Source organism: Carassius auratus, unplaced genomic scaffold, assembly GCF_003368295.1.
Source record: "Carassius auratus strain Wakin unplaced genomic scaffold, ASM336829v1 scaf_tig00008402, whole genome shotgun sequence".
Classification (NCBI taxonomy): Eukaryota; Metazoa; Chordata; class Actinopteri; order Cypriniformes; family Cyprinidae; genus Carassius; species Carassius auratus.
In genome coordinates, this window is record NW_020523941.1 from 35,214 (window position 1) to 58,281 (window position 23,068).

Consider the following 23,068-nt stretch of genomic DNA (forward strand, 5'->3'; position numbering starts at 1 on the left):
TAGTCCATACCATACGTGCACTCTGGGCCATTGCAGGTTTACACAGTATCTCATGCTACGATATAGACCCAGATGATGGACGTTAGTTGTTGGATGATCCTTTAAGGGACTGGCCTGCCACTGTTATCATTTGTTCTTAACTGTCTTTTACCCTGTTACAGGATTGAGATTGAAGACTCAGAGGCTGTAGGCATCTCCAGCATCATCAGTAACCTCATCAGCACATTTCCTCGAAGCGTTCTGACGGCTCTCCCAAATGAGCTCTTTGCCTCTTTCATTAACTGCCTCACACTGCTCACGTGCTCGTTTGGTCGCAGCGCCGCCCTGGAGGAGGTGGTTAGTACTGCATTTGTACCACAGCAGACCACAACCACACTTAACAGAGTAGCTGAGGTCTATGAATATCAAACTCATTATTCTTTTTATATGTATATATAGGGAGATCTGCTTTGTTGCAGCAGACATTTTATTGTGTTTAATAGAAAAATAAAACCATTAAAACACGGTATTGGCACTAATTTAATTCCATAAAGTTATTTATTTGGGGTTGAAGTTTTTATTGTTTTTGAATGAAGTCACTTATGCTCTATAAAAATAGGGTAATAAATGATATTGTGGGAAATTCTATTTTAAACTCAATGTATTCCTGTGATAGCAAATCGGATTTTCAGCAGCGTTTACTCCAGCCTTCGCATAATCCGTGATGCTTTTTTTTTTTTTTAAACAAAAAAGTATAGAACATTTAAAAGAACAGAACACTTATTTGAAATATCAAAACATTTATAATCTTACAAGTATTTGTCATGTTTGATCAATTTATTGCATTCTTTAAGGAATAAAATTATTAATTTCCTTCATACTTATGAATAGTAGTGTATATTAGAAAACTCTAAATTCTAAATAAAAAAACTAATTATAAGTTTTCAAACTAATTTACGGAACCCTTAACTTTTTAATATAGGTGTATGATTGACACACTAAAATTGGAGAGTCTGATGTTTGTTCTTTATAAATGGCTTTGTTCCCATCCAAAGTTACATATTCAACTTATTGTACAAAATTGGAATATCGAATAAAACATTTGCGAACAAAGCACCATTTCCATTGAGTTGAAGAGAACAAAACCGTCACTTCCTGACAAATTTGCTCTAAATATCGTGAGGATAAATGAAACATTTTTGCAGTATAGTAGAAGGTGCTATATATAATATTTTTTTGCATGCAGTAAATTACGAGCTTCAGACTGCGCATACAAAACTTGGTCATATCTTATTTTCGGGAGCTTGTTGTTTGGGAACGCAGTTCTAAGAGTTAATTATAACAATGAAAATGAGATCGGTCCGTTGGTTGGTCCAGTTTTATGCTATCCCATCGCAAAGTCATATGTCTTTTTTGATGCACATTAAGGAATTCAGTTAAAGTGTTTCAATCGTAGTTTATGTGCATGTTTTCTTACCGAATTAAAAGTACCCGTTTTAGAATCCATCCAGAATTTTTTAATGCGACATCCCAAAATAAGCATATATAATATACTGTAGGTGGATGGAAACATAGCTAATGTCAGTGCATTATTAAATTATAATTATTATAGTTTAAGTACTATTAAAATGTTATTTACCCTATATTAATTATTTAACATCAGGATAACATTGTAATATATACTGGGGGGAGCTAACAGCATGGAATATTAAAAGAAGGGATGTGTGTAGGTGCATGTGACATGATCAGGATAGTCACGCATGTCTCTTTTCCTGTAGTTGGATAAGGATGACATGGTGTACATGGAGGCATATGATAAGCTGCTGGAGTCCTGGCTGACGCTGGTGCAGGAGGACGAGCACTTCCCCCGGGGCTGCTTTGTCCAGCCGGCCGTGCAAGTCTTCAACTCCTACATCCAGTGTCACCTCGCAGCTCCCGACGGCACAAGAAACCTGGTCAGGATCTACCTTCACATCCAAACGCATATTTCTAACCATGTTAAATCTGATATGTTAACATTGTCATAATGTTGCTGGCTTACCAATTTGTTGGTAATTTGTTGCTTTTCTTGAAAAAAATTTGTTGACTTTGCGGTTTGCTTTTCATCATAATTAAAATGGAAAAGCATGAAGCACAGCAAATGAAACAGTTTCCTTTCAAAGAATCGTCTGCCAAATTAACAGTCGTTCCAGAGGATTCAATCAAATTCTTTTTTTGACTTTTTAGACTGCTAATGGTGTCGCATCTCATGACGAGGAAGAAATAAACGAATTACAGGAGGACGACCGAGAACTGTTCTCAGATCAGCTGGCCAGTATCGGCATGTTGGGCCGCATCGCTGCAGACCACTGTATACCTCTGCTCACAGGGTACAGAAACACAAAGCACTTCAGAGAAGCCGCTGTAATAAACAACCACTGTGAGCCTTACATTTCTCCTCTGTTTTCAGTTTGCTGGAGGAACGAGTCACACGGCTTCACGGGCAACTCCAGAGACACCAACAGCACCTCATGGCCTCTGCAGACCCGGGCACGGTGGACCGGAAAGTTCTAGATGACCTTTATGAAGACATTCATTGGCTCATATTAGTGTCAGGTCTGTGTCTTTCTTAAAGGGACATTCTGTCATATTTACAGACCTCATGTCATTCCTTTTCACTCACAAAAGCGAGTAGCATGTTTAACCTCATATGTCTGTGGAGATTTCCAATTCATCAAGATCATTGTTATCTGTAAGTCATATGCAACTGGACTTTATTTTTGACTATTTGGAGGCACTTCTCCACTCAGTCAAGCTCCTTTTTGTCGTTGTATTGAAGTATTTGGTGTTTTAACAGGTTACCTCTTGGCTGATGACCCTCAGGGTGAAACACCATTGATACCTTCAGAAGTGATGGAGTACTCTATCAAACACTCGACGGAGGTGGATATCAACACTACACTGCAGCTGCTGGGCTCTCCTGGAGAGAAGGCCACCTCCATCCCTGGATGCAACAGGACTGACTCCGTGATCAGGTAGAGAGACCTCTCAGTATACATGCGACTGTGTGTCATTACTCTGTAATTTACTGTTCCATATACATTTTTCATGCATTATTGTTATAATTTTATTTTTGTCCTTTTTACAACACTTTAACTCGTAGACCAGATGCTTTCAAGCTGATTGTTGTGCATTCAGGGCATTGTGCTAGGATATCGGCATCCACAAACCACAAAGATGTAGGAGGAGTTTGTGAAAGGATGTTTTCCACACAACTGAAAATAGTGGAAAATATAGTTGGGTGTTGAATTTGGCTAAATATAATTAACATTTCTGAGAATAACTTTTAAAGGAAACAGACATGAAATGTGATGGGGGCACTTCATTGTTTGAGAGACTTAAAATTCAGCTTTGTCATCATAGGAATAAATTCAATTTCTATTTTAATAAATCTTAAAAAGTGTTATTCAAATAATTATTTATCAATATTACAGTTTTCACTGAATTTTTAATCCAATAAATGCAGAATTCATGATCAAAAGCTCATAAATCCTGCTGATTGTAAGAATTTGATTGCTAGTGTATCTTTTTAACATCTGGTTTGTCTGATAAATAACTTTTTCCAGATGTAGTGGTAAGTGGCCAGGTGCTGATCAATCTGCCTACAGGAACAATGACTTGTTTAAAATGTATCACTCCGAATTGCTGCTGGGGAGAGCAGGCGTGGTGTAACGTGGTCTGCAGTTCGTTTGCCCAGTGGGGAATGCCCTGGCACGCGCCCAGCTAGGCCTGCCACGCGAACAGCAGCCCTCAAGTGGCCCCAGCCCCGGCGCCAGCCAATGCTGCAGCACCACTCCCCAAGCATTATTCAATTAGAGCCAGGCCAGGTGCCGCTCAGAGCCCAGGGTCAGAGGGGAGCACTAGGGGCCCGGAGTCGTGCATGTGTTCAGAAGCTATTTCCAAGCAGATTGATTTTTTAGTTTCTATTTTTAAAGGTTTTCTCTCTCTCTCTCTCTCTCTCTCTCTCTCTCTCTCTATATATATATATATATATATATATGTATGTATGTATATATATATATGTATGTATGTATGTATGTATGTGTATATATATATATATATATATAAATATATGTGTGTGTGTATATATGTATATATATGTGTATATATATATATATATATAAGATAAACCTATATATAAAGGTCTACATGCAACATTGTTGTAGTTTTTATTTTTAGATAAATATTAACAAATAATAATTATAAATAAAAAGAACTACAATAAAGATAACCAATAAATGTTTTATATCACAAAAATTATATTCATATATTATTTTAATTTTTAAAGTACATGTTGTTGTTGTTATTATTAGAAGTAGTAGTAGTAGTAACATACTTTTGCTGCTAATAATAGTAGTAATATATTAATACTTTTTATATTATAATATTAATATTAAATTATTATTATATTATAATTAATAATAATATAATTTAAACCGTAATAATACATTAATAAAATAAATTATTTTATATAGCAAATAAAATGTGTATTTAAAATGTTAAAGTACTTGTTATTTTTATTATAGAAAATAATAGTAGTAACATTACTGCTAATAATATTTGTAGTTGTATATTAATAAGATTTTATATTATAATAAATATTAATATGAATAATACATGTATAAATAAATACATGTTGTCTTGTTGTTGTGGTAGTTGTATTGTCTGCAAAAATCTGCCTGTAATCTGATTTGGGTTTAATGGATGGTGTTATTCCAAAACTGTGGAATTGGATAGAAGTGAGGACTGGAAGGACGCTGAGATGATGAGTAGGGGAGGGATGAAGAATGTGAATTGGGGCGATGTTGGAAAGACAGTAGGCTGGTGATGGATGGGGAAAAGCGGGCGGACTGTAGAGGATTTGGAAAGACAGTGGGCCAAGGGATTGTGTTTCCCAATAACAGTCACCGACCCCGCAGCTCCCAAATGTCAGTGAGGTTTTATCTTTACAAACAATGTGATACTTTAAATGGTGCTGCACTCCGCGGTGCGTGTGGGATATCGCTCTTCCAGGATCGTAAGCTGCTGTGATCCCTTTCTTGTGTCCTCTCTCTTTACCAGTAGAGGTGTGAAGGAATGATAGCGTTTGTTATTGTGGGCCTTTGTTGAGTCTCTGTGCATCTGGACAGAACCGCCATGAACTCTCTTCCATCCCTTCTGCCATTTCTCACCCTTGTTTTTCTTCTCTCTCCATTTTCCTGTAAACAACAGACTGCCAAATTCTATTTCAGATTGTTCTGCTGGCAGGACATTGCCTCATATAAATGCAGCTGGATTGCTCTCCCATGTCTCTGTATCTCTCTTTCACAGGTTGTTATCAGCGGTGCTAAGAACCTCAGAGGTGGAGTCTCGGGCTACACGAGCGAGTCTGACTGAGCTCCTGAGTCCTCAGATGGGCAAAGACATTGTCTGGTTTCTCCGGCGCTGGGCCAAGACATACCTGTTGGTGGACGAGAAGCTCTACAGCCAAGTGAGTTAACAAAATGAGATTACAATCATTGTGTGGAAGCAGCAGGCATGAGTCCGAATGAAGCCTTCAGTTTGTTTCCGTTTTGGCTCTATTCAAAAATCACACACACATTCCTAGAACTGAACCTAGACCTATGTGACGCTTTATTACCTCCGAATCTTCCTCTGAATGTTTGTCTTTTGTCTTTTACTTCTCTCCCTCAGATCAGTATGCCTCTCAGCACAGCATTTGGAGCGGACACGGAGGGAGCACAGTGGATTGTGGGATATCTGTTGGAGAAAGTGATCAATAATCTGTCGGTGTGGAGCTCTGAGCCAGAGCTGGCTAATGACACTGTGGAGCTGCTGGTGACTCTAGTGGAGAAGAGAGAGAGGTTTGTGTCTGCTTGCTGGAGTAATGCATCTGTGGGCATCAGTGAGGGCTAAGTATTGAGCTTAACGCCCTGCAGGACAGCTGCTCACTGACAGGCACAAAGAGGCCAGAGGTCTGTGCTGATGTCTTCATATACTGTCAGTTGATGCAAGACCAAATGCTTTTAATGTGCCCCGCCTGCTGGTGGAGTTGTGCTATTGCATTGCAAAGTGATTTCTCAATTTAAGATTGCATAATGCTACATTAATACATTTAAATGAACAGTAAATGGCACTGTGCATCAATGCAAATCTTTTTAGAAATAAATATTGGATTGAGTAGTTTCTGACATTTGCAAGTTTTTCTTTTTTATAATAATAAAGAAATAATAAAGAGTGGTGTGTGTTCCATAAAATCAAAGCAAATAATGATTAGGCAATGTCAAGCACAAAAAAGCACCATGAAAGTGATGGTTATGACACAACTACTTCAGATTCTTCTACAGTTGTGTGATTGCTTTTTGTAAAGGAATAGACTGATATTTAAAGGGATAGGTCAACTAAAAATTTTAATTCAATCATTTTTTACTCCTCTTCAATTTGTACCAAACCTGTATTATTTTGAGGTATATAGGTAAAGCAACAAGAAACTATTTCATTTTCTGAAAATCAATCATTTCCTCCACTGTAACTCTCACATACACTACAAATCAAAAGTTTGGGGCAGTAGAACCATTTTTTTATGTTTTTGAAAAAGCACAGTAAATAAATATAAACATAAAAACGCAATTTACAGTAAAAAATTTTATATTGTTAAATATTTGTACAATTTAAAATGATTACAGTGTTTTCTATTTTAATATATTTTAAATATATGTGACCCTGGACCACAAAACCTCCTAAAACTTCTTAAGTGTAATTGTTTTTCGAAATTGAGATTTATACATAATCTGAATAAGATTTCCTTTGATGTATGGTTTAAGACAGGACAATATCCGGCCGAGATACAACTATTTGAAAATCTGGAATCTGAGGGTGCAAAAAAAAATTATCTAAATATTGAGAAAATCATCTTTAATGTTGTCCAAATGTATTCTTAGCAATGCATATTACTAATCAAAAATTAAGTTTTGATATACTTACAGCAACAATTTTACAAAATATCTTAATGGAACATGATCTTTACTTAATATCCTAATGATTTTTGACATGAAAGAAAAATTGGCCCATGCAATGTTTTTTTTTGGCTATTGCTAAAAATATATCCCAGCAATTTACGACTTTAAAGTTTTTTTTGGTCCCGGGTCACACATTTATTCCGTGATGACAAAGCTGAATCTTCAGCATCGTTACTCCAGTCTTCAGTGTCACATGATCATTCAGAAATCATTTTAATATGATAATTTGATGCTCAGGAAACATTTATTATCAAGGTTGAAAACCGTTGTTCCTCTTAGTATTTTTTGTGAAAAAAAAGACATTATTTTAGGATTCCTGCAGCAGTTCAAAATAATTTATTTGAAATATAAATCCTTTGCAAGGTTTAATTTTCTTGTCTGCCATATTTGATAAAATAACAGTATGTTTAAAACAAAAATCTTACTGACCCCAAACTTTTAGACTGTAGTTTATGTGCATGTTAAACTTGGTAAAATCAAACTCTTGCATCTCTCAAAAATAATAGTGATGCAACACATTTTGAATGTTATGCAGGTCTGAAATGTCATTCGTGAGTGAAAGATTCCAGTAACCTTTCAGTAAAATGTACCCTTCTGATATAAGGCTTGTTCATTTGTGTTTCTCTACTCTTTCCTGTGACGGTTCAGGGCCAATATTGTTGTGCAGTGTGAGAACTGGTGGAATTTGGCCAAGCAGTTTGCCAGTCGCAGCCCTCCCTTACACATGCTGTCCAGCTCAGTCCAGCGGACTCTAATGAAAGCCCTGGTCCTGGGCGGCTTTGCTCATATGGATTCTGATACCAAACAGCAATACTGGGCCGAGGTGAGCAGAAAATTAATATAGACATATATTTGAAAGATCAAGCATTAAAATGAGGTTAAAAAAAATGGTTTATGAAGCATGGCCCTGTAACTCTGTCTTTCTCTCCTTCTGTCTGTGCACTGCAGGTACTGCATCCACTCCAGCAGCGCTTCCTCAACCTCATTAACCAAGAGAACTTTGCCCAGATCTGTCAAGAGGAAGCTGTGAAGCAGGAGATCGTTGCCACTCTGGAAGCTCTATGCGGCATAGCAGAAGCTACGCAGATCGACAATGTGGCTTCTCTCTTCAGCTTCCTCATGGACTTCCTGTCCAGCTGCATCGGCCTCATGGAGGTCTACAGAAACTCACCAGAAACGGTCAACCTCATCATCGAGGTGTTTGTGGAAGTGGCCCACAAACAAATCTGCTACTTGGGCGAAGTGAGACACTAGCGCTTGCATTGAATCCGATGTGATCACACATCCTAAATATGTTTTTCAACGCACCGCGTCTCTGTCTCTCCACAGACCAAGTCTATGAAACTGTACGAGGTGTGCTTGACGCTGCTGCAGGTTTACTCCAAGAACAATCTGGGTCGCAAGAGACTCGATGTAGCCGCAGAGGAGGACCAGTACCAGGACCTTCTGCTCATTATGGAGCTCCTCACCAACCTGCTCTCCAAAGAGTTCATTGACTTCAGTGACACTGGTATATTCACCTCTTTGCATCATAGCTTGTGTGCGTTTACATGAGAGATGGTTAGGAGGAACTGTGTTTTTTTGCAGATGAGGTGTTCCGCGGGCAGGAGCAGAGCTCTGGTGCTGGACGGGCCGTCTCAGCAGCTGATGTTGTGCTGTATGGGGTGAATATTGTGTTGCCCCTCATGTCTCAGGACTTGCTTAAGGTAAAATTTGAGCTGGATTTTGAAATTGATTCATTGAAGATCTTACTCTGCAAGCTCTGATTCTTAAAGTAAAAGGTGTGGTGCAGTATTGAAACACTCTTTCTTTCTCTTGTACCCAGTTCCCTTCTCTGTGTAACCAGTATTATAAGCTCATCACCTTCATCTGTGAGATTTTCCCAGAGAAGATCCCTCAGCTGCCTGAAGAGCTCTTCAAAAGTCTCATGTGCTCCCTGGAGCTTGGCATGACCTCGTATCCTCTCTCGTTAGAGTGTTACATTATTTAAAGTCTGTGCCTGCTAAGCATATCGTGTTTAATTTCCTTGTTAAGAGCTTTTTGTTGTTGAATAATGGTGGATATGGCCTAGTGTTTCTCCTTAACACACACTGCAGGATGAGCTCCGAGATCAGTCAGCTCTGTCTGGAGGCTCTATCCCCATTGGCTGAGCAGTGCGCCAAGACACAGGAAAAAGACACACCTTTATTTATTGCCACACGACATTTCCTTAAAGTGAGTCACATGATGTTTAAACCAGTGGTCAACTGCTGTGGGCTTTTTACAGGCGACGTGTGTTGCCATTCACAAGTTCACAGTTTTGGGCCTGGTAAGGTTATGCTTGAAAGAAGTCACTTCAGCTTTTCCAAGGCTGCATTTATTTTGGTCAAAAATTTTTATATTTGCAAATATTGTTACAATTTTAAAAACATGATTTTCTATTTTAATGTATTATATTTCAAATAGACATTTATCAGTCATAACTCAGGAACCATTATAATATGCTGATTTGGCACTCAAGAAACATTTAGATTTTATCAGTCCTGAAAATGCTGCTTAATATTTTTGTGGAAACAGTGATGTATTCTCAGGATTCTTTGATTAATAGAAAGTTCAGCATTTTTTGAAAAATGTAAAATGTCTTTTACTGTCACTTTTGATCAATTAAATGAATCATTGTTGAATAAAAATAATTTTTCAAAAACAAAAATCTTACTGACCCCAAACTTTTGAACAGAGTACATAATACAAAGACAAAAGAGAACATCTGAATGTATCTCAGAATGAAAAATAAACACGTTTTACATCATATTTACTGAAATTCACAAAAAAATTCTGCCACTGAAAAAAAAAGAAAAAGGTAATTGCGACTTCACATAGTTCTGACTTTTTTTTTTTCTCAGAATGAGTATCGCAATTATGATAATACAAAGGAAAAAACACAGAATTGTGCGAATTAAATGTCGCAATTACCTTTTTTTTATTTCTTAAGTGGCAGAAACGGGCATCCATAGTCAGTAGATATGGACTCCGTAAAAGGGATGACAAATATTTCAGTATTATTGTCTTGTCAGTATTAATTGAGCTATTGGCTGGTGTCTGTGATCTCAGAATGGTCAAATGTGCTAATGTCACTAACCTTCCCTGTAATATGTAAATGTCTGGGATTAATACACATGTATAAAATGTTGATTTAATAATGTGCATCTCTCTGTCACTATGTCTTCCTGCAATAGCTGGTGTTTGACATGCTGGTGCTCCAGAAGCACAACACTGAGATGACTGTGGCAGCTGGAGAAGCGCTCTATACACTAGTGTGCCTTCACCAGGTATGTTTTATGCTTACAATATGAATTTGAACTGAACGAAATGCATGATCTTGTAATGCATTAGCAGTCGATGTGGTGTTTGATAAGTGAAGGTGTTTGTCTCAGGCGGAGTATTCAGAGCTGGTGGAGACACTGCTCTCCAATCAGAGGGACGCTGTGATCTACCAGCGGCTGGCGGACGCGTTTAACAGCCTCACTGCCAGCAGCACGCCTCCAACCATGGACCGCAAGCAGAAGGTGGCCTTCCTGAAGAGCCTGGAGGAGTTTGTTGCCAATGTGGGGGGGCTTCTGTGTGTCAAATAAGCCACTTCCTCCAGCAACTGTCCACAACAGAGTTCCCTCTCCACCCCCTCTACCACTCAGAGAAGCCTTTCACAATGCCAAACCATGGAGATGCTGAGACGTCTCTGGGAGAGGCTGGCGAAGGCCGTGAGGGGATGGCCGGTCGTGATCGTCTCAGTCTGATCTGTCCGTTGTTTACTTTGCCACCGAGAGCTCCTCAGATGAACGTTTATGAAATGCAGAGGGGAGATCTTTCTGAAAACTGACCCCTTCCTTCCCCTTTTAGACACAAACACACATGTATTTTGCAGACGCTTCTCCTCGAGTGCCTTTGTATGTGGTTTCTCACGGCTCGGATCCAGCTGTGTCTACAGCGACGAATAGAACCGTGTCATACTGCTATCATGGTAACTAGGATTGTGAGCTGTGGTTGCCTTGATGACAAAAAAAGCCTTTCCCAATGAAACTTGAATTGCAGGAAGGCCCTTTCGGAAAACCAAATCACTTTTGTGTTTAAGGTTGTATATATATTTTCAAAAAAGACAAAAAATGAAAGTGTTTAAAAGGACTGAAAGGTTTTTTATAAGATTATAGCTGATGGAACTATTATTATTTTTTATTGTTATATGAGTTCACCAGGAGGACAAGGGGCTAGTTTGAATTTTTCTTTCTGATTGATTTGAATGATTGTAGTTTTGCCATTGACATTTCTCCCTGATTGCAGCAGCATCACTGAAAGCCTTCTCAACAAAAACACAGGTCTGTTGAATTATGATGGCCTGATGTTCCCAATGAGGTTTGGTTTTTCAAAAATATCTTGCAGTGTTCCACTTTCACTAGCGCGCGCACACACACACGCACGCACACACACAAACTCAGAATAGTGGAAAAGTCGACGTTGCTGTAGCAAAAAATACCAAAAATGATGATAGAGATGTCAGCTGTTTTATTCAGGGCATTTGATGGTCTTTATTTCCATTTTTCAAAGCACTAATTGTTATTTTGGAATGCCTGAAATGATCTGTAAAGTGTATATAAACTTGTTCTAAAAAGTGAGTGGTCTTTCTTGGTCTATTTTCAATATGTTGTCAGTTTTAATGAAATATCTGTTCTGGAAATATGCGCGTGTTCGCGTTACTTCGATTGTACTCGCTCGGCCACCGTACTGCAAACACGTGAGCTGCAGTCGTACATTGGTTAGGTAACGTTAGGTATGTTATGTTTGTGTAAAGTATGTTTTGTGACCGTTAGCTTCATGTTTGAATGAGCGTTATAACGCTGCAAGTTTGGCGTTCCCTTGAAGATCTGTCATCATGAGTGACAGCGACGATGATGTGCCTCAGCTCTCCGACGCGACGCTCGCAGCGCTGCACGAGTTTTACGCCGAGAGTGGAAGGACGGCACTGGAACAAAACTCCGTCAAGACCGATCAGTTCGGTGCTGTGGAAGAAGACTGGGTACAGTACATACATTAGAAGTGTCTTGCGTGGTGATTTGTTCATTGTGTTGACTGTCATATTGACTTCGTTAAACACAAGTAGGTTATGTATCTGAGATCAGTAAGTTAACTAGCTCGTGTGTTTGTGTTCAGCGCATGAGTCAGTTCTGGTACAGTGAAGAAACAGCTGTACGGTTAGCAGAGGAAGTCATGCAGCAGGCCGGAGAACATGGGAGGTTTGTCTGGAGATTTTACACTTGTACAGTTGTTTTGGTTCGTGTAGAACAAGGTCAGTACTGATGGGTGTTAACTATCGTTGATTCGTTTAATGGCCCTCCAATCAGAGGTCAATACACAAGTAGGAGGCGACAACTGACTGTGTTTTATTTTATTATTATTGTGCTGTGAGCGAAAACATTCACTTAACGTCGTTCATTGGCATGGAAAAAAATAATTTATTTGTAATTAATATTTACTTGTAATTGTTCTTATATCTCATTGAGTGGGTAACACTACTCATTTAATTATTTTTTGGAAAGAAGGAAAAATTACTGACCCCAGTATAAATTACTACTCCATTATGTTTCCCCTCTCATTCAAATATTTTTTCCTGGCTTGTAGAATAGCTTGTATAAACATTATTGTGAAATTTGACAGCTTGACCTCACCCTTTTGCATGATCCTTCAGAAATAATTCTAATATGCTGATTTGGTGCTCAAGAAACATTTATCATCAAACCACAACACATTTTTGATTAACATAACATTCAAAAGAAAGGCATTTATTTGAAATGGTAAACACTTACAGTTTCAAAAGATTTTTTTTTTCAATTTTATCCATATCCTTATATCCTTTCTGAATAAGTTCATTCTTTTTTAGTAGAATATACTATTTGAAAAAAAAAAAACTTACTGACCCCAGTCTATATTACTGCTCTCGTCTGTCCCTCTCACTCCAATGTTTTTTCTTGATTTGTAGGATAGCTTGTATAAGTGCACCAAGCGTGTATCAGAAGCTGAAACAGATGGACTCTACGAGGTCAGACAGTGTGTCTGCTGTTTTGCTGGAGTTTGACCGACGCTTCGCAGCATATGGAGATGAGTTTGTCTTTTATGATTACAACAACCCTCTGTGTCTGCCTGAGGATCTGCTTCCTCAGAGCTTTGACATCGTCATCGCAGACCCTCCGTATCTGTCTGAAGAGTGTCTGAGCAAGGTGGCACTCACCGTTAAATACCTTACTAAGGGCAAAATCTTGCTCTGCACAGGCAAGTGGAGATGTGTGTGTGTGTGTATGTATATATGTTTTTTTTTTACTTGTTTTATGTCTTGTTCATATTCACCTTTGGTTTATTCTTATAGGAGCTATTATGGAGAAACTTGCTGGGAAACTTATGGATTTGAAGATGTGCAGTTTTTTACCAAAACACAATCACAATCTGGCCAATGAGTTCCGCTGCTATGTTAACTATGAATCAAGTCTTCTCTCATGAAAAAGGCTTTCAATCTGACAACATTTGAACATAGTCTTTTCCTATCAGACATCAGCAGATGATTATTTCAAAGGATAAATACTCTAACTCCAAGAGGTGCATAGCAGGATCCAGATAATACAGCGGAGGATTTGGCCCTTCATCAGAGATCTGTGATCAGGCTTTGATTATACTTTGGCTGACTTGCATTGTCAATTGCACACCCAGATTTCCGGCACAAAATTGAAGCAAACAATCTCAGAACGTTTTACTTTGTTTCAGTGCATAAAATGGGCTTGAAGTGAATGTTTGAAATGCATTTGTATATAAAGAACTATACACTATAGAATTGTGCGATATCAGTGTTCTTGTTGTTTTAATAAAGTAATAATAGGAGGACTGACCCAAAATCATGCTAAATATGTCTTCTTGTAAATGATATCATTGTTTGCCTTTAACAGAACCATTTCTAGTGATTTTCTGTACTCTTGAATACATCTGAACAGTGTTTGGTTATCTAACACCATGATGGCTCTCTCAAAGTACCTTGGATTAGAAAATGTTTGTATTTTGGCACAGAAAGTTTTCCTTTAGCTTGGCACTGCAGACTAGAATCTGCAGCTGCGACAGCAAGTTCTGTCAAGTTTTTCCTTTCACCAACTAAAAGAAAAGATCAAGGAAATAAGAAAACTGACAGAGAAAAAAATCTCAAATGGATCAGTTCAGTCCATTCTTTTTAAAGGTAGTGGAATTTGTAGACGATACTCTTTTCACGCTTGGCTTGGCCTTATGTGTTTTCCTGTCTTTTTCCAACAATGGCACACAGGTACAACCCACGGCGATGGACACGTAGCTCTCCGTGTAGGAACGACGTCCCCCGACGCACGAGCCGGTCCGGCGCAGTATGACGGTCGGCATGAACACCGGAGTGCTGCGGAGGCGCTCACTTTCCTCCCCGTTCGGTCCGCTCAAGCATCCCTTACACAAACAGTACGCCTCCGGGAGATATCGAGGGTACCTCGCTGGATCATGGGAGATTCTAGGATGAATTATAACGAAAAAAGTTATTTTTCGCGCAGACAAATAGGCAAGACATCAAATCTTATAGAACTGGAGTCGTGACCACTCGACCAATCGAACTGGTTCTTCTTTATAACTGAATCATTTTCATGATTACCGATTGAATGATTCTTATTATTGGGTGCATCAAAACATGTGTGAGATTCAGGCGTTAGGTTTATTGAATTAATCTGATTTTCTGAACCGTAAATTGAAGACATAAGTGTTATGATTATTTATTTATTTAACGTACACACGAATAGCCTATATTTTATGATATTTTGTTGATAACATATGACCTATTTACAATTTTGTTTGTATTATTAGGGTCCAGTTACTGCATTGAATTCATCCCACCTAGTCCAAGTGCCCAAAATCTTTCTAGATATTCTTTCTTCATAAGCAATAAATGGTTAAACTACTTAGTATTCCCGTCCTAGTCTTCTCGGTTTTGGGGTCCTACCTGTACGCCCAGGGCGAGAGGCTGAGGAAGTTGACAGGGGTGCGCGGTTTGTCGCGCGCTAGGCGAGACGCTGATTGACAGGTCAGATTCTGTCGCTCTGGAGGCGCGAGCTGCAGCGTGTGATGAAACGCGCTGAGAACCCCGACCGAGAGCCTCCCGAACATCTGCTCCAAAATCTCCTCCGGTAAGTCCAGACAGGAGCGAGTCCTCGTTGTTCTCCTGGACACCTTCTGTCCCCGTTCACCCGGCGCGCTGCCGCAACACCACAGCAACACCAGCACAAGCGCTGACGCAAACCGACCGCGCATTTCAGATTTCACCGTGTCCAAGCGCGCTTTACTGTCAGGAAGGGATCGCTGGAAAAGACAATAAAGTAAATCTCTGGAAAAGCTCATAAACCGACCTACAGAAGCAAAACCAGTTCTTGCGTAAAGCAGTTCATCCGTCTGTCCCGTAAATGCGCTCAGGATACTTGACTCCAGATATTGGGCGGACTGTTTGATACTGAATAATGCTCATGCTCTGCTTGAGCTGATGCGGGAAAAAAAATCACTTTTATGATTTTTTTGTTTGTTTTGTTTTGTTTTTAATGCTCCGTATTCCTTTTAGATATTTAAGAGATTTAATTATTACATGCCAAAGAAAAGGCTAAGTGCATTTTATATCTTTACATCTTTACATCATTGTATGAAGATGAAGAACAAAATTTGATGCCTTCACAATGCGCAAAATGAATAAAATAAATAATTTGGAATAAACTGTATTATTACAAAATATAGTAAAGCATAATGAAATTAGAAATAAGTTGCCTGGAAATGAATTAGTATTTTAGGACTACTAAAATATACAGTACTACGACAAAATACAGACAAATTTAGTGTCTTGACAATGACATATATCAGAAATTCCACTGAACTGATATCCATTGCACACATCACTCAAGCAAGAAATCTCCCAGCCCTTCATCAGCAAACTCATCTTCATCGGTGTTTTCTTTTTCCTTTTCTTTTTTATCTATTTTATTTTCAACTTTTTACATGGTGGACAAATGAAAACAAAGGAAATCAAACAATACAACCATACAAAAAAAAAAAAAAAACGAAATAAAACAAAAACAATGGGGGATGGACTAATATAAACAAGACCTAATCATACATGAATTGTTACAAAGAGAACAATAATTATACATTATTCAGACTTTGAAGAAATCCACAAAGGGCTGCCATATAAATTGAAATTGGCGGTGAGTCCAAGGACCGTATCCTTTCCAGTTGTATGACGTGAAACAATTCACTTCACCACACTTTGAACGATGGAGAGTCCGGAGATTTCCAGTTTCATGCCCAGAGGTCGTTGCTGAGATCTTGGAAGACCATTCAATGACTCAGAGGATCCGAGAATTGCAAGACTATGGTCTGGTTTAACCTCTTTTTGAAAAACTTTTGAAAAAAAAAAAAAAAATCAAATATAGCAGTCCAAAAATTAAACAGTTTGTGACAAAACCAAACATGTGTTTTCAAAGAACCCTTCTCTGATTTACATATGTAGCAAATTGGAGAGATAGAATTATATATCTTACTCAATTTCGTTTTGGAATAATACAGTATGTATCACTTTAAATTGAATCAACCTGTGCCCCACATTTATTGAGCAATCTTGGATCTTACTGAGACTGTCATTCCAGGTTTCATCAGACACTTGTTCCTCAAAATCCTTAGCGCAGGCTTCTTTTATATGATTGGTGTTATGTTCACAGGCAGTTTGAATAAATTAACGCATTGTGAGATCAGATGTTTAGAGCTTGGATTTATCAAAAAAATGTGTTCAAATGTATTAATCTCAGGTTTGTCAGTAAATTGTGGGATAACCGTTTTTACCATAATGTCTTACTTGTATCTTTTGTTTCAATTTAAGTAAAAGATTCTCAATTCTTTTGCCAAAAAATGAATTATATTCATATTTTAAATTCAGAATCTTATTGTAATCTTGTTGTAATCCGGAGATTCTATATGCCTGTTCAAGTAACAGTAATGAGAGTGCAAGTGCTCTGATACCGCGATACTGTTGTTCAGGAGTGTGCTTGTGAAATATTTCACTGGTTTATTTGCACTCAGTGCTTTGCAAACAGAAAGAAGGTGCTGGAAACACTCTGTCAGACGGTGAGAGCAGGATATTCCCTGGAAACAGTGGTTTTGGCAGATAGGGCTTTCACAGCACATGTTTGCTCTCTATTGCACGGTGTTTGAATTTATGTCCTTTGGATGCTGCTTCATTACAGGGAACTACAAGCATTAAAAACAACATCTTGACATATGGACTGGGCAACTGGGTTTGAAGTTTTCCATGTAGCTTGCAGCTATGATTTTATGTGTTTAATCATCCAGAGGACTGATCATCTAAACTGCACAGTGTAATACAGAACATACCTATGCCCTGCTCCAGCACAAAACTAAGAATTAGGTTGTGTTATTTGTGAATAAAATGGTAAACTTATTAGTATTATGTGTCAAGTTTAGTTAAGACTGCCGGGCAGAATGTGAGGAATGAATGGCATCTGTAACAAATCTGACTAACGACCGAGTTTATTCTTTAGCAGAATGCAATGGCATGTTTGTTTTATAGTTATCCAGGAGGAGTGTGTGAGCTCTTCCTCTCTTGTATTTCTGTAGTGTGTGTAGTCACACCACTGGCTCTCAGAGGAGGGGTACTGATGGGGCTTGAGCGGCTCCCTTTCAGGTGCACAGCCATGAACAGAATAATAGAGAGAAACATTAAAAGAGTATAACAGATTACTAACAAAATGAAGATGAAACTTACATTACAAAGTGAAAGAGAATACAGATTAGAAAATTAAAATACTTTCTGGGAAAGATAAATTTAGTTCTGTCCCATTACTGTCCCTAATATGAGTGATTTCATGATTGTGATTATATGCTGTGTCTGAATGACTGTACAAAAATTATACAACTCTTGAGTAGTTTGAGGTCAGAATGTTTTTTTTTTTATTCAGCAATGATTCATAAAAATTAAACAAAAGAGACAATATTTATAATTTTACATTAACATTATAACAATTAACGTTTAAATGTGGTTTTATTAAACTTTCTATTCATCAAAGAATCCTGGGGGAAAAAAAATCTATCACGTTTTTCCTCAAAAATATTAAGCAGCACAACTGTTTTTGATAAACCTGAATCAAAAAAAATATATATTTTTTTATATATTTCAAAATAAAACAGTTTTTACTGGTTTACTTTTGATTTTATATATATATATATATATATGGTCATGCAGCCATGGTGAACTTAAAGACACTTCTTTCAAAACCATGAAAAATTCTTACTGACCCCAAACTTCTAAATGCAAATACAAAAAAATACAAAACTTACTCTAATTTGAAAAGAGGACTTTGGACCACTTTTGGACCTCTTCTCCTCCTTAGCCCAGGTAAGATGCCTCTGATGTTGTCTGTGGTTCGGGAGTGGCTTAACAAGAGGAATACGACAACTGTAACCAAATTCCTTGACACGTCTGTGTGCCTTGACCCCAGCCTCAGTCCATTCCTTGTAAAGTTCACTCAAATTCTTGAATCGATTTTGCTCGAGAGTCCTCATAAGGCTGCGGTTCTCTCAGTTGGTTGTGCATCTTTTTCTTCCACACTTTTTCCTTCCACTCAACTTTCTGTTAACATGCTTGGATACAGCACTCTGTGAACAACCAGCTTCTTTGACAATGAATGTTTGTGACTCCTTGTGAAGGGTGTCAATGATTGTCTTCTAGACAACTGTCAGATCAGCAGTCGTCCCAATGATTGTGTAGTGAACCAAACTGAGAGACCATTTTGAAGCCTCAGGAAACCTTTGCAGGTGTATTGAGTTGATTAGCTGATTGGCATGTCACCATATTCACCAAATTTAAGTTTTTGTTAAATGTGAGCCAAAATCATCACAATTAAAAGACTTAAACTACTTCAGTCTGTGTGCACTGAATTTATTTAATACACGAGTTTCAAAATTTTTGTCAAATTACTGAAATGAGCTTTTCCACAACATTCTAATTTATTGAGATGCACCTGTAGATTGCTTTAATATCTGCTCTATTCTATTGGGGCAAGGAATGATCATACCACTGGGCTTCTTGGGGTTTGAGCTGCTTCCTAATGAGTTAGGAGATGTGAAAAGAAAGTGTTGGCTGAGGAGAGCAGTGAGATGCAGAAAGAGGCTGATAACAGTCACTTGTTTGAAAATGAATGTGCTGCATTACCTCTGAACCCAGCACCGCCTGAAGCTGATAACTGGACATCACCTGACAAGAGATCCACATCTGATGTCCCAGAAGAAAAATCAAGAACAAAAGTCTCCACTAAGTTCGTCCACCTGGATTCACTATATTAGGGGAATTGCAGTCATACCACTGGGTTTCTTAGGGAGAGTGCGTGTAAGGTTTGAAGTATTTCCTGTTCACCAACAGAGGCAGAATACAGATTGAGGTCGATGGAAAAAGTAAAGTAGAAGCATGTATTCAGTTAATGACTAGTGGTTCATCTGAAACTTTATCGATAAGCTTAAGTTACAACTGTCCACTCACCACTGCCAGTGCTGCCTTCCCTGCGGCCTCGAGCACTGCTGTCCCTCCCAGATCTCACCCTCTGTGTGTCAATAACAGCATGCTGTTAAATATTCTGCATCTGTGGGGGTCACACTGGTGAGCTTCATCAGCCATTCAATGGCCTGATCAGGCTCCTCCAACATCTCATATCTAAAGCCGCTTAAGGAATATGACTCTTAGCAAGCAAATTAACTTTAACTTATCATACTTACTGTATCCGTTGTATTGCCTGGCATCTGAAATTACGAAAACCATCACAGAGCACAATTTTATTTAATCAAAATTTTGCTTACTGACATATTAAGGAAGGATATAGATTAGCCTGCTGGTACATGACCGGAGCACTGTTTCTAAGGATAGCGTGCAGTTTAAGGAAGCAGTCCAGGGCTTCGTCAAGTCTACCCAGCTTCTTATAGGTCAAACCTGCAGGAGGATACAGAGATTTCTGCTTTGAAATTGCTTACATTAATAAGATACAGTCTTGGTCTCAGCTGAAACATAGCGGCTGGTTCTCATGGCCAGCTCAGTAATAGTGGTCAGCCTGGTCAAAATCTTTTTCCTGGAGAAGACACAGAAATGGGCAGATGGAAGAAAAGAAAAAAAACAAGAGCATGTCTGTGAGAACCTTATTTACCTTATTTATCACAATGTGAATGTATTGTGAACCCTTCACCATGTCCACACACCTGAAAAAGTACCAAATTAAGCTTTATGAAAAACTCTATGGATGGTTTACTTTAGTCTATTAGAAATGGTATTAACTAATAATAATGAACTATAATTAATTGTTCAACATAAGCAGTACGTACATATTGTTAATGGAATGGCATGGACAAGTCTTGCGCTTTAACGCCTTCTTGTGGAATAAAAGTTTGGTTGAGGTACAACCAAACGCAGACACTTATCCGCGCATTAACGCAATTTGTTATTATATTATTATTATTATTATTAATAATATAATTATTAAAGCCCCTCTTACTGTTTCTAAGTTCACATACAGAAAAGCCATGGGTCACAGAAGGGGTGGGATGTTGATCAGTGCTGGCTCGGGATTGGCAACAATAAAACTGTAATATTGTAAAATATTATTACAATGAAAAACAAAACATTTTCTATTTTAAACATTTAAAAAATGTCATTTATTCTTATGATGGCAAAACTGAATATACAGCAGCCAAAAAATCATTTTAAATATGCACATTTGCTGCTCAAGAAAAATTTTATATTGTTGTCAATGTTAAAAACTGTTTCTGCAGCACGATTCTCTGATGAAAAATTCTAAAGATCTTTTATATTGATATTTTGTAGCATTTTGTCATTGCATTGACCAATTGAATGCATCATTGCTGAATAAGTTAAAAAAATAAAATAATTACTGAATCCCATACTTATGAAAAGCAGTATAACTCACCGGTCAAAATCAGCAGCAAATGACAACTCAATGACTGGAGCAAAAAGCATGGCTGAGGTCATAATGTGTTTTTCTTCTAGTGCTTTCCAAGAAATAAAAGCAAAACAAAAATACTGAAAATAGAATAATAAATGCAAAGCTTAAGAATTATAGATCCAACATAATGTTAATACATTATAATATCCCTCCCTTTCCATTTAGTGAAGCATAGCATTTTGTATAGCCTCAATCCCCATGTTTGTATGAGGGTCATCCTAACAATAAAAAAATAAAAGAATCCATGAAGAATAAGACATAATTCAGTTCAAATATATGACTAACAAGGATTTAAATGATGCACTCACATTTGGAGGGATATACTTGTTGTCATCATCATCAATACCGAGAGGCACACAAATGAGTTTCTTAAAAGGTTTCTTTATCCTCTCCTGGTCTCCGATGGCATAGTAACACAGGATGAGGTTGAAGCCTGTCTTTATGTTGGGGATCTCGGTCATGATGTACTCAAAGGATGTGATGGCATCTGAGTACTGACCCATATGAATGAACACAACTTCAATGTTCTGCATGATCTTGATCCTATACAATAAGAGAACTTTACGTGTTGAAAAATCACATCAAAATATTTTTCAACACGTAAAACAAGACCCGTGTAAACTGGATGGTGCAAAACAATTGTGCAGTTCACACAACACATGCAACTACACGTGCTGACCTCATTGCATTGTGGGCATTTGAGATCTGATCCAAAGCCATGCTGTAAAAATTGATTGGCTTTGTGTAGTTCTTTTGCTTGAAATAGATATTTGTTCACTTTCAGTCTTCCTATAGTAGGGTACGCTGTAACACAAAACCTGATAATAGAACCACACTTGTATCAAAGAGGAGTGAATTTGAGATATTTTAAAACACATCTGAAATTCACTCACCGGCATTATTAAACATTTTGTTCTTCACAATGACTTGGTAAATGTTCAAGGCCTCTGTGTACATGTCATTATTGGCATATCGGTTTGCTAAATTAAACAGCACCTGAACAAAGCAAGAAAAAGTTTTGTATTTTCAGTTTTCAGTCAAGGCATACATGCACTAGAGCAATGCACTCACAGAGTAGGTCAGGTCCAAATTGATCTGGTCTGCATTGCCTGTTTGCTCTCTCTGTCTCAGCAAAGCCTTCTCCTTCCTTCCAGCCTCCTTGGCTTTCTCTAAAGACAAATTAAGCATACAAATGACAATTCTTTAAAATCCCCAAGACAGCTCTCCTCTATCAAATCATTCACCTTCTTTTCGAGGATCTTTACCTTCTCCTCTGGACTAAACAAGAAAATAACTGGACCAAATTATTTTTGAGTTGTCAATGGCTTCTCAAGCATTATGAAAGCAGAGGGATGCATACGTGTCTTCATTCTTTGTCTCTAATGACACTGGAAATTCAAACAATTAAAATGAAGGAAATTGTAATATTTTTCACCAACTCAGGAGTAAAAATGTATGAATCAGATATCATTATGAGACAGTTAAGTATATTTCAAGTAAAGTGTGTCAGAACAGCACATGTGCAAGTGGGTTTCACTTGTGAAAGCATCTCCAGCTATAGATGAAGAATATCCTCGCACATCTGTGCTCAGGCCCTAAAAATAAACAACTACATATGTTAAATTAAACATTTTTTTTAATTGACAGTACATAACTGACACAACTATTTTATTTTACACTACCGTACAAAATCTGGAGGTTGTAAATGTATTATTTATTTATTTATCTATTTTTAAATACTTTTTGTTTTTTTTGTGGAAAAGAGACTGCCTTTTGTCGATTTATGCTACCGAAAATTATGTGTTTCGCTATTGGTTGAAGCATTAATTATATTTGTGTCTATGTTTGTTATTTATTTTTAACATTACATATCTGAATGGACGTATTCATTCTTCGCTGCAGTCCAAGGAATTATCATTATCCTTCTGTAGAAGTCCAGATGTATTTAGGCGCGTGTGAGACGCCGTAGCTCCG

At 37.9% G+C, this 23,068-nt stretch overlaps 3 protein-coding genes and 1 pseudogene across 3 annotated transcripts in view; 2 read left to right on the forward strand and 2 right to left on the reverse strand.

Moving 5' to 3' along the window:
* The window catches only part of LOC113071897 (exportin-4-like), a 30,592-nt gene extending 19,436 nt beyond the window's left edge, over positions 1–11,156 (forward strand). Inside the window, 15 exon segments of the mRNA XM_026245178.1 lie at positions 162–336; positions 1,758–1,934; positions 2,206–2,348; positions 2,429–2,574; positions 2,816–2,993; positions 5,329–5,488; positions 5,692–5,861; positions 7,665–7,839; positions 7,965–8,258; positions 8,346–8,526; positions 8,604–8,722; positions 8,842–8,972; positions 9,113–9,230; positions 10,232–10,324; positions 10,430–11,156. Coding sequence (XP_026100963.1) covers positions 162–336; positions 1,758–1,934; positions 2,206–2,348; positions 2,429–2,574; positions 2,816–2,993; positions 5,329–5,488; positions 5,692–5,861; positions 7,665–7,839; positions 7,965–8,258; positions 8,346–8,526; positions 8,604–8,722; positions 8,842–8,972; positions 9,113–9,230; positions 10,232–10,324; positions 10,430–10,627 — 2,458 coding nt within the window. The 3' untranslated portion in view covers positions 10,628–11,156.
* A 637-nt stretch (positions 11,157–11,793) lies between these two features.
* On the forward strand, positions 11,794–13,927 carry LOC113071896 (EEF1A lysine methyltransferase 1). Its single transcript, XM_026245176.1, has 5 exons — positions 11,794–11,807; positions 11,910–12,063; positions 12,198–12,280; positions 13,024–13,313; positions 13,408–13,927. The coding sequence occupies exons 2-5, from the start codon at positions 11,920–11,922 to the stop codon at positions 13,536–13,538; spliced, it is 648 nt and encodes a 215-aa protein (XP_026100961.1). The 5' UTR covers positions 11,794–11,807; positions 11,910–11,919; the 3' UTR covers positions 13,539–13,927.
* Positions 13,928–14,054: 127 nt separating this feature from the next.
* LOC113071895 (interleukin-17D-like) lies at positions 14,055–15,451 on the reverse strand. The gene is made up of 2 exons (XM_026245175.1): positions 15,040–15,451; positions 14,055–14,556 (listed from the first exon to the last, which is right to left on the reverse strand). Exons 1-2 carry the CDS (start codon positions 15,432–15,434, stop codon positions 14,235–14,237), a joined length of 717 nt encoding a protein of 238 aa, XP_026100960.1. The 5' UTR covers positions 15,435–15,451; the 3' UTR covers positions 14,055–14,234.
* A 4,661-nt stretch (positions 15,452–20,112) lies between these two features.
* On the reverse strand, positions 20,113–22,984 carry LOC113071903 (intraflagellar transport protein 88 homolog; annotated as a pseudogene).
* Between the last annotated feature and the right edge of the window lie 84 nt (positions 22,985–23,068).

Excerpts from the sequence above, each read along its gene's own strand:
- LOC113071896 (XM_026245176.1), top strand. The coding sequence starts at position 11,920 with ATGAGTGACAGCGACGATGATGTGCCTCAGCTCTCCGACGCGACGCTC. Across the intron at positions 12,064-12,197 it reads GTGCTGTGGAAGAAGACTGG|CGCATGAGTCAGTTCTGGTA; the intron begins GTACAGTACATA and ends GTTTGTGTTCAG. Across the intron at positions 12,281-13,023 it reads CAGGCCGGAGAACATGGGAG|GATAGCTTGTATAAGTGCAC; the intron begins GTTTGTCTGGAG and ends CTTGATTTGTAG.
- LOC113071895 (XM_026245175.1), bottom strand. The coding sequence starts at position 15,434 with ATGAGCTTTTCCAGAGATTTACTTTATTGTCTTTTCCAGCGATCCCTT. Across the intron at positions 14,557-15,039 it reads CTCTCGCCCTGGGCGTACAG|AATCTCCCATGATCCAGCGA; the intron begins GTAGGACCCCAA and ends AATTCATCCTAG.